The sequence below is a fragment of the Leptonotus elevatus genome, chromosome 5 (genome assembly GCF_054856555.1).
Source record: "Leptonotus elevatus isolate MCC_2025b chromosome 5, RoL_Lele_1.0, whole genome shotgun sequence".
Lineage (NCBI taxonomy): Eukaryota > Metazoa > Chordata > Actinopteri > Syngnathiformes > Syngnathidae > Leptonotus > Leptonotus elevatus.
Window position 1 is genome coordinate 17,553,920 of NC_141243.1, and position 14,314 is coordinate 17,568,233.

Sequence of the window (14,314 nt, forward strand, 5' to 3'; positions counted from 1 at the left end):
GCTATTTGGGGTATGTTTTGGGTCATTGTCCTGCTGTAACACCCAAGACCTCTGACGCAGACCCAGTTTTCTGACAATAGGCCCTAACATTGAGGCACAAAAAATGTTGATAGTCTCCAGATTTCATGACTCCTTTCACTGTCAAGGCATCTAGTGCCAGAGGAAGCAAAGCAACCCCAAAACATCATTGAACCTCCACTATGTTTGACTTTACGCACTGTGTTCTTTTCTTTGTAGGACTTATTCATTTTTCTGTTAACAGTACAATGACGTGCAAACTCCAGTCTGTCTTTTTTCATGACTCTTAGTCAGAAGCGGGCTTCTCCTTGGTGTGCTCCCATAGGGCTTCTTCTCATTCAGATGACAACGTATGGCCTGAGCTGACCTTTCTACACCCAGAGTTTGCAAAACAGCTTGAATTTGTGTGGAAGTTGACTGAGGTTGTTTATCCACCATTCGAACTATCCTGCATTACATCCTTTCGTCTTTTTTTTTTTTACGTAGGGAGATTAGCCACAGCTCCATGGGTTATGAATTTCTTGATTGTAGTACGCACTACGCACAGTCGACAAAGGAACTTCAAGATCTCTGGATTATCGCGTTAATATCTCGTTAAGTTAAAGTGCCTTTAACGGCACCAATATTTTTTTTTCAACGCTCGATTAACGACTGCTCCTTATTTGGAAAGCCTCTACTTTTAAGGGAATTCCATTCGCAACGCAGCAGAAACGTCCATGTCAAAATTACCCAATAGAAATGCACTGTACTGCACTGGAGCTACAATACACAATGTAAGGGGCAGAATGTTTGAGTGGAGAAGCCATTTGGACTGTGTAGCACTTCCACCTTCCCTGCTTTGACAGAACGCACTCACTCAGTAAGCGCCGGTGTGAGCAATTAGCAGAGAGCTAGGTCGCCAAGACGTGTCCACTCCTGTGAGAAAAAAAGAGGCAACCGAATGGATGCCGTGGTGTCACTTGGAGTGATTCCAAGCCACTTGATCTTTTGATGGGAGGCGTATTTTATTCAGCGAATGCAGAAAATAGCTCGTTAAGTGTAACATCAATATCGTCTCCTGGTTTGTTGCAGTAAAGCAGCGTCATTGCAGTAAAGCATGAGCGTCACTATCCAATGCGCATTAGAGAACTTAACAAAATAAAAGCATTCAACATCGTTCAAAGGAGTCACTATAACACAATTTAGCAGTTGTAAATTAAATAATAATGCATATATTTGTGGGGACTGGTGTCAAGTTGTATTTTACCATTTTAAAAATGTGCAGAAGTTTTCAAGTTAATTCATGTAAAAAAAAATATATAATTAACTAGCTATTAATATGAAAAGACACACCGATTGTGTCTGGTTCGTCATGCAGTAAAGTTGCGGTCATTTTACAATGTGCATCCGTATCGAACTTAACAAAATAAAAGCATTCAAGTTGTGCAAAGGAGTCATTGTAACAATTCAGCAGTAATAAATTAAATAACAATGGATATACTTGTGGGGACTGGGGTCAAGTTGGTTTTTTTACAATTTAAAAAATGTGCAGAATTTCACAAGTTACTTAATTTTAAAAACTAGTCAGCTCTTAATGTGAAAAGAAAAATGCACTGAGCTGTCACCCTTGTCTTACAAACGCCATTAAGCCATGTAGTTACAGAAAAATGACCAACACAAATATCACACTCGGTTTTTTTTGTTTTTTTAAAACATATTTTTCATTTTTTTTATGAATCGTTATGAAATTACTGTATCAATGACAAAAAAAATGCAACCATGTTTCTATTAGATTAACATTTATTCCCACTTTTATGTTAAGAATTTTTTTGGGGGGGGGGGGGATATTGTACATTTAATTGCAAATTTAGATATAAAATGTGCGATTAATATGCAATTAATCATGAGTTATTTATTGAAGTCATGCAATTAATCACGATTTTAAAAATGTAATCGACTGACACCTCTAATACATACATAACATACATCCTTTAATCTTGGACTATCTATACCATGTTGAGTTACATTGACAACTCCAATTAGAACAATGGCTACTCCATTCTGTCAGCAGAATTTTGTACAGGGGTGGCCAAACGCATGGAAAGCAAGCAGACTATTGCAGCTCTTATTATTTGGAAGTCTCGTAAGAGTTAAATGGGATTCCACAATTTTTCATACAACTTCTGAAGGCTCCAAACATGGACTGTTGTTTCAGCTCACTTTACGCTAAACTTAAATGGATGACAGCAAACTCTGCCAGCCCAAAGTTAACATGTCAAAATGTACCGGTACTTCAGAGAAGCACTCAAGTATTAACCACTCATGCATGTCAATGTTTGGATCCCCCTTCTGTTTGTGAATGGGACTTTTCCCACACTAATACAAATACAATCAAAACTTGTCTCTGTGGTCATTGATGAACATGTCAAAGAGTTACTGTAGAGTACTTTGAGTGTGGACAACTGAGGTCTAGCCAAAGTTGCCAATCACTGACATAAACATTGTATGTCCTACTGAGTGAAACAAGACCAATTAACAGTTCAGCTATGATTAGACATGCAGCAACAACATTAGATGGCAGCTAGGATAATGTGATTGGGAATTGCACAAAACATTGATATTTTATTAATAATCTAATTGTGCCATTTCAGTGTCAATTTTAAATTGTGTGTTTTTCTTAGTTAAAGGGATGGAGCTAGACGTGATCACCAAATTAAATGGGTGTTCTTAATATTTTTGTTCTGTTGCTGTGGTGGTGTGGGCATCCATTTGTTGTGTGCTTCTTTGTTAAGGGGAGGCTTTTATTACTCATGAACAATGTGCCAATTTCCAATGACATTTATGAATCAGTCACATTTTTGACCTTGAAAACCAATATACCTGCATATGAGAACACTACAGACAAATTACCAGGAAGAGACAGTCTTATAAACGGTGGCAGAAAATGGGCTGACTTGTTCAGATTAAATAGTGGAGAATTCAAGTCATCTGTTTCTATAATCTCAAATTACAATCATGAGGAATAAATTGGGTCTTCTTTAGAAGTTAGTATCATCGCCTACGGTCAGTTCAACATCATCCACTCTCAAAATCCCCCAGACACACAGCTGTGGTGTCCTTGAATATAAAAATTGATTGGCATAAATCGAAACAATTGTATGTATTATTTCATCTGCTGCGTGTTTCTTTGTAATTTCATTATTTCACTATACCTTCCGATTTGAATTTGTTATTTTAATCTAGCAGGCCATACAGTCAAGTAATGATTGTGTGTCTGTACAACAAAAACCTAATGGCCACCAAAAACAAGGTCTGCGCATCAAGAGATAGATATACACGGTTTTGAGCCAATGTTTAGATACTGGAACAAGAGAGACATGACAGTCGTTATGATAACTTTCACAGTTCACACCCACACGTCTTTTGTCACCAAGATTGCATGGGACGCCACCTAAATCCCCTTCCTGTATCCAAGGCCACGGACCACCATTGTGATCAGATTCCCAGCTACATTCCAGTGCTTTGTGCACCAATGAGATAAGGTGCTGTTTTTTCACCTCCGTTATGGTCTACTCGGCGTTCTTCTCCATTCAAGTATACATGGAACAAAATGCATATCAGACACACACACAAGTGTTTCATATACTTCTATACTTTGTAGAGGAAATGAGATAAGACACGAGACCAAATGGGGCTCAAAGTTCAACTGTGCGCTAACAGATAGAAACAAGTATCTAATGCAATTGAACTGTGATGAAGCAGTAAAGGTTATGTACACAAAGCACGTAGAAGAGCCAAGAGGACTAAGTAGACGTAGATTTGATTAAGCGCAGCGGCAGCTTTGTCTAACTCATTTTCGTCATAGTTCACATCGTACTTACGGTTTCTCGCAGTGGCTCGTTATGACTGAAAACCATACAAATGGATAATCATCTAATCAATAAACAGCACTTGACATCAGAAGTCAGCGGCAATAGTGGCAAGCAAATATTGTAGAAGTTCCTCTTTTTTTTTTGCATATAGCACCTCAATATTCATACTAAAACAATAATAGCTGACAGCTAAACAATTTCAAACTATTTGTATTTAGCACGAAAAAAAGAATTAAAAAGAAGCTGGTGGCTGCAACAAAACTTGTTTCTTCCTTAGCTTAGAAATGACCACACTTTATTTTCTTCAGTGTGGGCTTGATCTGGCCCCTAAGCCTTGAATTTTGCATCTGTGGATTAAGAAAACTCAAATGTGTTGCAAATTAAACAAACTTTATATGTCCCCAATTGATCACGTTCTCATCATAGGCGTATTAACACTGCAGCTTAAAACTTCTTATCCGGCTTAAAAAGGTTAAGATTTAGGAAAGTCGATTTGAAATTTAAATCCAAGCGACAAACTCACACCAAAAAAATGTGGATTTAAACAGTAATGAAAACAAAATTATTTGTATCCTATTTGGAAGGTGAACTGGAAACATATTCCAAATCTACAGATCAACAATAAAAGAATGAAGACATTAAGTTTTCTAAATATATGAAAATCCTTAAATTCATGTTTAGCCTGAGCATTAAAAAAAATGATATTTCTGGCGAATAATGACTAGGTTAACAAGAATCCACAAAAATATGAAATCACAAGATTTCTCATCAGGCCACCAAGTATTAAATGTTATTATTTATAAACACTAAACAGTGCCCAAATTTCAAGTAAGAAAACATTTCTTCACACTTAGAAATGCATTGCTTGTTATCCAACAGACTCAAAAGTCCCTGGCATCTCGTTTCTCTCTTGCTTCCTGGCCCACTTCCTGGGCCAGGCCAAGGGAAGGCACTCAATGCACTTCTAAAGACCTTTTACACTGTAGCACAACCACAAGATGTTGGAGCGTCTGGAATTGTTCACAAGCCTAAACACAGCTGTAGACTGTCAAGCTTTCGGGACAGCGAGTCAGCCGCGTTCATCCCAAAGTGAACAAACTCCTGTAACTTAAAACATCACACCAACAGTAGAGTAACAATGTTACACGTGGGTCAAAATCTTCAAATTACGCACTCCTCTTGACACTTTTCCATCGACTTGTCTTCATTCGCCATTCTCTTGAGCATACAGAAGATAGATGAACTCCATTGAGTTCATATTAATTTAAGGTAACAATTTACACTAGGATCAATTAGTACGTTGATGAGGGCACAGTAGAACAAACACTGAAAAAGGGCAAGGCCAAAACAGCTACGTCATATTTTGAGTAATGAGACTCATGACAAAAGCAATTAATTGACTAATGTAGTTCAGTGATGCCCAACTAGTGTGCCAGGGGAAATTAACCAGTTTCACATAATAAGACCGAAAAGTAGGGGCGCACCGATCGATCGGCCTGCCGATTTCCTTAATTTTGGAAGATCAGCCGACCCCTTAAAAATAAACTGATCTTTTCCACCAATCTCATTGTCCTCCTCAAAGGTCTGAAAAAGTCATCCTGTTCTGCTGAGATGACGAATAGGATTTTCATTTTTATTTGAGAAAACTACTTCATGTGCAGTTAAAACAACCCATTTGTATTATTTCACCGATATTGTTCAATGTTTTCCAATAAAACAAGATTGGAACATTGAAGGTATATGTTGCTTGTAATGGAAAAAAGATCGTTCTCGGCAGGTCAGACTTTTTAAAAGATCGATGATCGGCGCACCCCTACCGAAAAGTATTTTATTTACTACAAATGATTTATCTTTGTTGAACTATCCTTTAGAACAAATAAACGTTCTTCAGCTGGAAGGCAAAAGTTACATAATTAACCTGGATTTCCCCTTTCTGTGACATGTTTGTCAGGTCAGGTGCAGTGAGAATTTGATTCACTTATGATTTTTTTTTTTGTTAAAATGATCTGGCTCAAAGGTTTGGAAACATTCTAAATACCTTAAATTGCATAACGATTAAAAAAAAGGAAAACAAGGTTGTGGTCTGAATTTAAAGTGGTCTGTCCATAGTACTGTCAGTAATCTTCATAACGAAGTTTTTTTTTTTTCAGAAGTTACAGAATGATCCTAAAATGTAAACGCTTTAACTTTAATGAAAGATCATTACCCACCCAAGCACGTGCTGTAAACGGGATATCGCGACATTGGGTTCAATTTGTAGTGGAGGCCACTTCTAACTAGGCATTGTGTTCAAGTAAGACCATACACTAGTAATCGTCTCCTGTGTTAAGGTGCAAGCGGGTGCTGCAGGGTGCCAGCGGCCAGGGCGCGGCTCTCTGCCTTCTCTACCTCCGGCTTGTGTTGCTTCATCGCAGATAAGTTTTTACTGCCGCACTAAGGTTGGCCACCCCACCCCACCCGCTCCATGTCCTACATCCGCAATTCACGTCGACCTGGAGCGAAACCTCGACTCCGACGGGCTTTTTTTCGCTAATGGACGACTATTTCCTTCCCAATGACAGTTGGGTTAAGTCGCCGGCTAATGTTAGCTTAAATCCACTCAGTGTACATTCTAGCTACGCGTGTACTTTTTCGGGGTCAACCTAGGCAAACGGACAACACTTTTAAAAGAAAACGTTTCATAACCTACCTTCTGAGAGGAAAATGAAAATATTCCTGAAAAAAGAGTGATATAAACCGGCGAATCTCAAACGATTCCACGCTATGACTGAGAGGCTGATACAAGTTGCTTATGCTTTCCTCTCTGAGCGCTTTCCCTGCTGCAGCAGATAGACCCGCCCCCGGCCCGGCTCGCCCGTCGCTGAGTAGTACAGCGGATTTGATTGACACCTCTGTCAAACAATCAGCGTCAATTCTGTGATAACGCGACTTTTTGGGAGCAGTGTACGCTTTTCTTTCTTCCTTCCTTCCTTGCAGAGACCAATGCATAAACTAAGCACCTGCTTTGGACCCCGCGACCGCCAGGGGCCCCCTCAAGAACAATTAACAGTTAAAAAAAAAAAAAAAGATGGATTCAGTCAAAACAGAGTGACGTAATGCATTTAAAAATTTGGATTGAGGTAAATTGGGATTTTTCCCACAAAAAAATGTGCAGAATTTTACCAGATTTTAATTTCTATTTATTAACTATTTTTCCAAAACCGTGTTTGTTTCAGATAACACTGTTCAACTGATCAGGCCAGGGGCACGAGTAGTAGTAGGACATTGTAAGTTTCTATAAATATACCATTTTAAATAGTGAACATTGGCAGATAGTTATAGAAATAACGGTTGCGAAAGCGCCGTTTTATGGCGCTTTCGCAACCGTTATTTCCGTTATACTATACAGTATGAGTTAGTAAAATGTTACATAATGAAATGGATGTTTCCTCGTTATCGGTGAAGTACCTTCACATAAATTAGTATCATTAAAGAAGTCAACTCCTCTTCCCCAAATTACTTACAATAATATGTTCTATGAGTTCACACTACTATAAACATGGCATTCTGATTAATATAGTGTTGGTGAAATATGAATTTAAAAAATCCACCCATTTCTATCCATCTCAGGGGTGGCCATTTTGCCACTTGTTCTCTACTGAAAATTACATTACAGTTGCTCAGGGTCAAGTAATGACCAATCACAGCTCAGCTAGCGAACGTCACATGCCCAAACTCAGAAAACAGGTGAGCCGTGATTGGTTGCTACCAGAGCCCTGATCAACTGTGACATTTTCAGTCAACAGTAAGTGGCAAAATGGATGCACACTGAGATGGTAAAAACAGTTTTTTTGCTGCTTAGTTCTTGTTCCACAAAAGTGATATTAACCAGAATGCTGTTTTTATTCTAGTCAGGGCGCATAGATTTTGTGATTGAATTCTCCAGTAATTATTAAAAATGATAAAATGCTATTTGTGCAAATATGTTATTTCAGTAGAGTGAATGCACTTTGTATTAATCCAAGAAGTAACTCTCACTTTCATAAAGGTTGGTGATCCCTGACTTAGACCATTTTTTAAAGTATTTGCTTGACATTTTATTGTTTTGTACTTTTTATAACTAACATTTGTGAAGGTGCTATCAAAAAGGCGGTCCTATATTAAAATGCTGACTTGAAATGTTTTGGATTTAAATCGTTTTGATTTCAGTAAATATGACCTAATACTGTAGACTTATTTTCAGTAAGCCGAGCAAATGGTCATGCATCTGATGCAACAACTGAAATAATTAAACATCTCAATTTAGACAATTACCAAATATTTATTATCCTTATACGTAACGCTACAGTTTGAGTGTAATTACATTCTAGTGCAGGGGTCACTATTCACTAATCTTTTTGAAAGTGACAACTATTTCTTGGGTAGCAAACTTACAGTTTGGTGCACACGTCTGAAATAACAAATTTGCACAAATAACCTTCATGGTTAGATAATGATTTTGCACAATACTTAGTTAACATAAATTCCAGAAATGTCTGTCAGTGTGTTTACATTATCAAATGATTGCTTCTACAAGAATACATTCTCTACTATAAATTAGTGAATGTTGTATCCACAAGATGGCGATGTTTTGCATAGACATTCGCGCAAAACGCAAACTTTCCTCTTTCATTTATTTTCCACCTTTTATTTGTACTTTACTTTAGTCACGTGCCTCTGTGCTCCTGGTAATAAAAAAAAAAAAAAAAAAAAGAGGCTGCTAAAACTCTTACATTTCACAGAACAGAAAGCAGATGGTAAATTACATAATCCGGCCCACACTCCGGAACCTCATCCGGATTCATTACTGTACAGCATCCTGTTATGTTATCACATCACTTTTTACTTACTGTGAGGTCCTACTTTGCAAACAGCTTACCTTTTCTTACAGACGGCTTCCTCTCAATGACTTTTTCAGGGGATTTGTGAGGTGAGTCAAATGTGGCCTTCATTTGTGCTACTTTCACAGACTGACTATGCTCATCGCATTTGACCTTGGCGGGCTTGGACCAATCCTGGTGGAGACGCTTCTCATGAAGCTGGATGTTTTCTTTTATGAGATCAGAGACAGGCCGCGGCCTGGCAGGGTCGGGGGACTTTTCTCTCATTAAAACGTTATCATCTGCGGATTTTTTATCAGGCTGCTCTGGTGTTCCCGTTTCTTTGTTGGTCGTGGGAAGATTCTTCTTCGGGTGGCTTTTTTTTGCCTTGGATGGGATCGAAATTGAGCCGCCATCCTCATTTGTTCTAAGGGGAACGTGTTGCGAGTTTGCCGTTTGGTCATCACTTCCTATCAGTGGAGGCCCAAAGGTTTGTGTGACCTCCTTAGTGCTCACACACTTGACCTCACATGACCTTCTTTCACGTAAAGCTGTTTGTAAAGGGTTCAAAGAGCTTTTATTTGGTATGATCGCCTTGTTGTCTTGAACCTTTGTTGATTTCTTCACCTTATTAGTTTTGCAGTAATTGGATTTTTTGGCCAAACGGTCAGCAGGATCGTCCACTTCAAAGTCACCCTGCGTTGTTTTGATTGCCGATGATGATAATATGCTCCGGGTGACATTTACTGCTGTGCTCCTTTCCTCAGTTGCGAAAGCGGTTGCCATAGCGACAGGTGTGGTCATCTCTATCTCCATGTCAAATCTATCGGTTTCCATCTCCTGTATTTTGTCTAGAGCTGGACAGGCCTCCTTTCGGTTTCTCCTCAACAGCTTCTCCAAAATAAAATTGGGTTCCATGCCTGTGACTGGATTCGATGGGTTAGAATCTTGATGATCTTGTAGCATTAAAGAGTTTGAATCCCAAGAGGGTGCAAACAACTCACGTTTGTTTTGGTTTCCTTCACCTTGGTCCTCCATTTCGACTTCAAAGTCCTTCTCGGCACTCTTCTCTTCGTTCTTTTTTGTATTGAGCAACTTGTGTGTCGAAGCTCTCTCCTCGGTCGTGACGCTACCTTTTTGGTTTTTGCCTGTTGAAGCCAATGGAACACCCCTCCCTACTTCTTCACCTCCTGTACCACTTCCTGACACTCCTTCTTGTTTCACCTCGATTGCAGCAACAACACAAGGTCTCACCCACAAATTGACGTTCCTCTCATTGGAAGATGTTATTGGCTCCTGGCTGTGGCTTTCATCCAAATCTTCCGTGTCTGGCTCCACTGAATCTTTTTTTCCCTCTGAACTGCCAGCCTCCTCTTCACAGGCACTTCCTGCCTTCATGACATCATCTGTATTATTGTCTGAATGTCCACAGCCAGGGTGTTTGTCCTCCATTCCGCCAACAAGCGTCTGTTCTCCGCCTTCTAATTTGTCCTGGGTCTGTCCCATACTGGTCTATGGAGAAAGACATGGTGTTAACCTCACAACAAGACACCAGCCCAAAAATTCATCCAACTGGACGAAACAAGCTGTTTTTCACAAGAGACATACCATGGATTTTTTTCCCAACAAGTTCAAACAGTTTGTATATATTTTAATAACGAGTCTGTGACATACTTTTGTCAATTCAGCCCCCCCCCCAAAAAAAACATAAATTATATCACACTTTACACACCCGGTTTGTCTTCAAAGCCATATAAAGGAAAGTCTGGACATTCTTTGAATTGACCCCAGCTGCTCTTATTGGTTAAATCCAAGTCATGTGATTTATGGATGCCATGTTGATGACCCAGCATCTATTTCCGCCATTTCACAGCTGAGGATCGTTATCAGGCTTCGTGCAGAGTTTGCTGATTAGCTGATCATTTGAAACACCTTTGTTGGCTGTTGGATACGTGGAAAACGGGCTGGATGGGGTTACTCGAGAACCGGGGTTGAGAACCACTGTTATAGTATATATCTGCATTAACCTTGGTCACTTTTTGGCCTTTTGTCTGTGGATTTTTGGCCAAATGTTTTTTGTGTGGCTCTAGGCTAGTCATCTCATTTCATATAAGGCGTGCGATACATTGTCCCCACCAAAAAAAAAAAAAAGAACAGCAGAAAATATTAATAAAAGAAAATCTAACGTGACATAAATTACTATAAAGTAGTGATGGGAAAATTAAGGTTCATGAAGCACCTGCAGTATTTTTTTTACTCCTCTAGATGGTGTTCTTGGTTTAAAGATTAAGGCGAGTGCAATGTAAATTGATTACATTTCCACTACATCTTAAAACAAAGAAATCCAAAAAATATCACAAGTGCTTCATGATGCTTAATTCCCCCATCGTTACTTTATAGTAATTTATGTCATGTGTTAGATTTTTTATTAATATTTTCTGCTGTTATTTTATTTTTTATTTTTTATTTTTTGGGTGGGGACAATGTATCTCACGCCTTATATGAAATTGGATGACTAGCCTAGAGCCAAACAAAAAACATTTGTCCATCATTACTCTGATACATAAATAGTGAATTATTTTGTTTAAAAAAAAAGATTGCTTTCAACCTTCACATGTAACACAGTCTGATAATCCTAGTCAAAGTATGTTGTTTTAATAAAAATAGTTTATTTTTGTTACAGTCACTGAACAAGAACATAAGTAAACGCAAAACTTTTGCTTTTGCTACCATTTTTCATGAGCTAAACGCAAAGACTTTTTCTTTGCACATAAAAAGAGTCTGTGTCTCTCAAATATTGTTCATAAATCTGTCTAAAGCTGTTAGTGAGCACCTCTCCTTTGCTGAGGTATTCCAGTCACCTCACCTCTTGGCATATTATGCTAATTAGAAAGCATGAAATGGCACAATAAAAGGTCACTCAAAATGTGCACTTTAACAGTATTAGAAAGTAACCCTGCTCACTCACAAATCAAATTTGCATTAAAAATTAACTTTCATAACAGGGATAAGAAACGAAAAGGTCACAAATAAAACAGCAGTAAAAATAATCCTGTCACTGTCACGGTCCACACAATTGAAATTAAGTGTGAGGACAGAATCACGCAGCAAACAATCGATTGTCACACGCAGGTCATTTTTGTGGTTGCTGTGATTCAGAGCATCTTATTACAATAACTGCTGTTGTGTTGCTTGTGCCGGGTATTCATGCACTTGCTCTGCATGCACATTTTTAAGGCAAATTACAGTCACAAGATTTTTGCGGGGCACTCAGGCCTGCTGGGCAATTCTACTTATTTAACATCAGCGTCAAATGAGAAATGACTACCTTGCGGATGGGTCAGGATTGGTCCTCCAAATGTGACAATATTTTACTGGAAATATGGGGTTGCGTCATGTTTCTTTACAACAAACTCTTCCAAGCATGCCTTTGTGGACCTTACTTAGTGTGGAACATTAAAGTATCTTCCCCAAACTAATCCCACAAAGTTCAAAGCAAATGTTTTGGGAATATGAAAAATTAGGATAGGGAATTAAGGCACTTTGTCCAATAATTGATTGGAAAAGTACATGATTAGGAGATATGATGCAATGTTGATTATAATCTGTAATCTACAATGCTGAAATAATATACTTTCCTACCAACCAATCGACCTACCGTACTTATTTAAGTACCTGATTATTAACTTACCTACTGACCAACTTACATACATACCTAACTACTCTATTTTACTTACATGCGTACCTATACAAGAATGAGTATTCACTCTGAGAACACACCAATACAGAGTATTTTTATAAATAACATTTCATATATCACAATGCCCAAAAATATGAACCTTTCTTTCTGATGCAGATGATAATTCAAACTGCCGAAGAGGATTTACTCGATGTTGGATATTTTTGCCGGAAGTATCAGTGGTTGGTATCGGCAGCCTCCGTGAGTACTCAATACCTAAACAAACTAAGGTTGCATCGGCCCGATACCAATACCTGAAATCAGTACTCACCCATCCTCTAGTACTTGCGTCAGTAAGTACCTACAACCTAACTAACTTAATAGTCGCACATAAGCCAGCACACAATTTTTACAGCTGGCACGCTAGCAATTAATATTGATTGTGATTCTTGCCTTGGAAACAGACAATGTGGCAGACTTGTCATCAGGATTGTTTTGTGGGTTTTGTATGTTAGACCCAGAAATAATACAATTATAATACTATGGTTTGCACATCTGGGTTTGAATCTTGGCTCCCACCTTCCTGTAGGGTTGTATCATGTGCTCCATGTGTTTGCATTCTAAAACCATTCATGTTAGTTTAAATTGGAGACTCAATTGTTAAGAAGTGTGAATAAGAGTCGGACTGTTTTTTTTGTCCATATGTGCTGACCGGAAACCAGTCCTAGGTGTAGCTACACCACCCCTCGACCCAAGTTAGCCGAGATAGGCTGCAGCTGACCCATGACCTTAATGAGGACGAGCAGTGTAAAACTGCTCGGTGAATGGGCTTCTCCATGCTAGTGAGTTCTCAAAAAAGAGATGTGTGTGAGAGCAAGTGGAGAAAATGTCACACAATGAACAATAACCAGACAGCAATCTGGCGTGGGTTTTGTTTTCTCTCCTCTCCGCAGTGTGACAACATATGACTGCTGCTGCTTTATCATCTGACAAGCCCGCACGTTGGCCAAAACACATGGCCCAGGGAACGAATGCTATCAGACCCTGTAAAGCTGCACTAGAGAGAAGTGCATAGCAGAATTTCACACAAGAGCACCAAAATATTCTGTGTGAAAGAGTAAACAACCACAAAAGGAGAGGCGTGAGCCTCCGATTCTCACATTGAAGGCTCCCAGCCTTCACCATGGTGAACCTCAAGCATTGAGGAGGTCCATCACTGTGAACAAGCGGCCCGTTATCCTGTCTGATCCTCCCTTTAATGCCTGAAGCTTCACACTTGATCACCATGTGCTTTGCAGCCTCAACATACTCACCCATATACAGGAAGTAAAACCAATTTAAAAAAAATCCATAACTGGAAATCAGACCATTTCTCTTTTTTTGGTACATCAATATCAAAGGTGCAATGCCATCACCCTTGGCTTTAGTCAATCCAATGTAAAGGATCTAGTAAGACTCTTCTATCATGTACAGGTCAGTGAAGGCTTACACTTACCAGTTAGAAGTAGCGGTGTGAATCTTGTATCTTTCCCTCGCTCAATCTCACTGGCAGGACCGACAGTGTGTTCTTTGTTGCTTGTTCGAAGATGATCCGTCCTCACTGAAACAGGCAAGCAATGGGTGCCTTATATGATAGCCATGTGATTTCACAGCTCATTTGGCTAATACGCTGAGGTGAAACTTGTAAACTTACTTTTCTCTATGTTGAGAAACCTCACCACTGACATTTGCTGGGCTCAACTTTTCTCCACATTAGTCAATACTATGATTCTGGTATTTATCTGAGGAAAACTCCATTGAACTCACTTATTTATTTATTTATTTTTTAATTACACACTCAACAAAATGGGGGACTCAAGTTGTAAATACAATGGGTCTTGGTGGACTAATTTTGGTCTCTTAAGCTGAGGCTTGCATTTGTGTTTGGT

The 14,314-nt window shown here is 39.0% G+C and overlaps 1 protein-coding gene across 4 annotated transcripts in view; it reads right to left on the bottom strand.

Annotated features, from left to right (window-relative positions):
- Window positions 1-13,978, bottom strand: part of coro1ca (coronin, actin binding protein, 1Ca) — a 33,244-nt gene extending 19,266 nt beyond the window's left edge. Inside the window, exons 1-2 of one of the 4 annotated variants that reach the window (XM_086075719.1) lie at window positions 13,882-13,978; window positions 8,767-10,219 (exon numbers count right to left, since the gene is read on the bottom strand). In XM_086075719.1, the coding sequence (XP_085931845.1) occupies window positions 8,767-10,213 (1,447 nt within the window). In that variant the 5' untranslated portion in view covers window positions 10,214-10,219; window positions 13,882-13,978. Of the gene's footprint in view, window positions 1-6,558; window positions 6,708-8,766; window positions 10,229-13,881 lie in introns of those variants that run through there. The other 3 variants (XM_086075722.1, XM_086075721.1, XM_086075723.1) reach the window with 3 other exon arrangements.
- Between the last annotated feature and the right edge of the window lie 336 nt (window positions 13,979-14,314).